We start from the raw sequence: 1361 nt of genomic DNA on the forward strand, positions 1-1361 counted from the left end.
GAGTTCCGAGGTCCTTGGCAGTGAACAGAGACCATTTAAGTCATCATGGGAATTTAGGAAGTGTAACCCCTGTTTACTTATGTTTTTCTTAATTCGTGGCATCTATTCTGCTTTGGGGGCATTTCCTGTCTGCAGATTCTAATGCAACTTGCCATGCAAAAGAGTGAACCTTTCAGGGCCACATTTAACATTGACATTTACAAAAAAGGTGTGTGCTGCACCTGGTAACTCTAAGACATTGTCCTGTGAAAGCATCATCACCCAGGGTGAGTAGGACACAGAGTCGGTTATCAGTCACCTGCAAACCCCACTGCAAAGTTGAAGGCCTGCGGGCCTTGATGCTTTTCTTCTAGAACCCTGGCCACTCCCTCCTCAGAAGTGAAAAAGATCAATGGCTTGTTTATTTCAGTCTGAGGGTTTTGATGTGTTTGATAGATTTAATTTTGGTTCATAATTCCAGACGTTTTAGAGGATTCGTTTTATCCCTTGTAAGTTCTGCATGCTTTCCTGTGACCACGCTGACACATCAGTGGAGCAGGAGCCACTGTCCTGGCCATGACAAGTGGGGACTGTTTCTCCCTCCAGAGCTGGCTTTACGTGCTGGGGCAGAAGAGGTCTGACAGCTGCGTTCTGCTGGAGCACTCTGTGAAGAAAGCAGTGCATTTTGGGTTACCGGTAAGGGCATCTGACTGTGAGATGATTGATTTTTTCGCCCACCTTTGGAATGAACCACTGATGGATTTAGAGTGACTGTTGCAATGTGTGGTTTCATCCTTGTTAGTTTCATCTGGTCTTAATTATTAATGCAGCCACTAAGTTCTGTTCGCTAGGTTTCTCCCTGCTCCCTCTACCGTGATAACATCTGTGCAAGTTGCATTCATCAGCTCGGTAAGAGAGCTTGGTTTAGTTTTTGGATCAACATTAACTCAGCACATTTTCACTTAGAAACATGTTAGGAAAGGCTTATTTTTAAGCCAGAGCCTGGCAAATCTGCATACCCAATCTGGCTCCCTGTCTGTTTATATATGACCTTCAAGCCAAGAATGGTTTTTCGATTTTTAAATGGTTGGGTGGAAAAAAAAAAAAGATGATGCCATGACAGACTGAACGTAGACTGTAAAAGCTTAAAGTATATACTTTGTGGCCCATGACAGAAAAATTTGCTGATCCTTGTTTTAAATAGTAAACAAAGCCAAAAAATGATAAACCTGACAAGCAGCTCTGTCATTTCTCATGTGGAGTGACAGGAAGGGACCCAGGTGATAGTGCCAAGGCTGGCCCCTTAAGCACCCACAGGGCTGCTGAGGCGGCCCAGACTCCATAGCTGAAGGAGCAGTGCCTGTCAGAGTCTAAATTTCTAG

The 1361-nt window shown here is 44.3% G+C and overlaps 1 protein-coding gene across 1 annotated transcript in view; it reads left to right on the top strand.

The window, feature by feature from the left end:
• Positions 1-1361, top strand: part of ANAPC5 (anaphase promoting complex subunit 5) — a 35386-nt gene that overhangs the window by 20593 nt on the left and 13432 nt on the right. The window contains exon 8 of the mRNA XM_007938257.1: positions 531-675. Coding sequence (XP_007936448.1) covers positions 531-675 — 145 coding nt within the window. The remainder of the gene's footprint in view (positions 1-530; positions 676-1361) is intronic.

The sequence above is a fragment of the Orycteropus afer genome, unplaced genomic scaffold (genome assembly GCF_000298275.1).
Source record: "Orycteropus afer afer isolate SDZICR_OR568_19922 unplaced genomic scaffold, OryAfe1.0 scaffold00048, whole genome shotgun sequence".
Lineage (NCBI taxonomy): Eukaryota > Metazoa > Chordata > Mammalia > Tubulidentata > Orycteropodidae > Orycteropus > Orycteropus afer.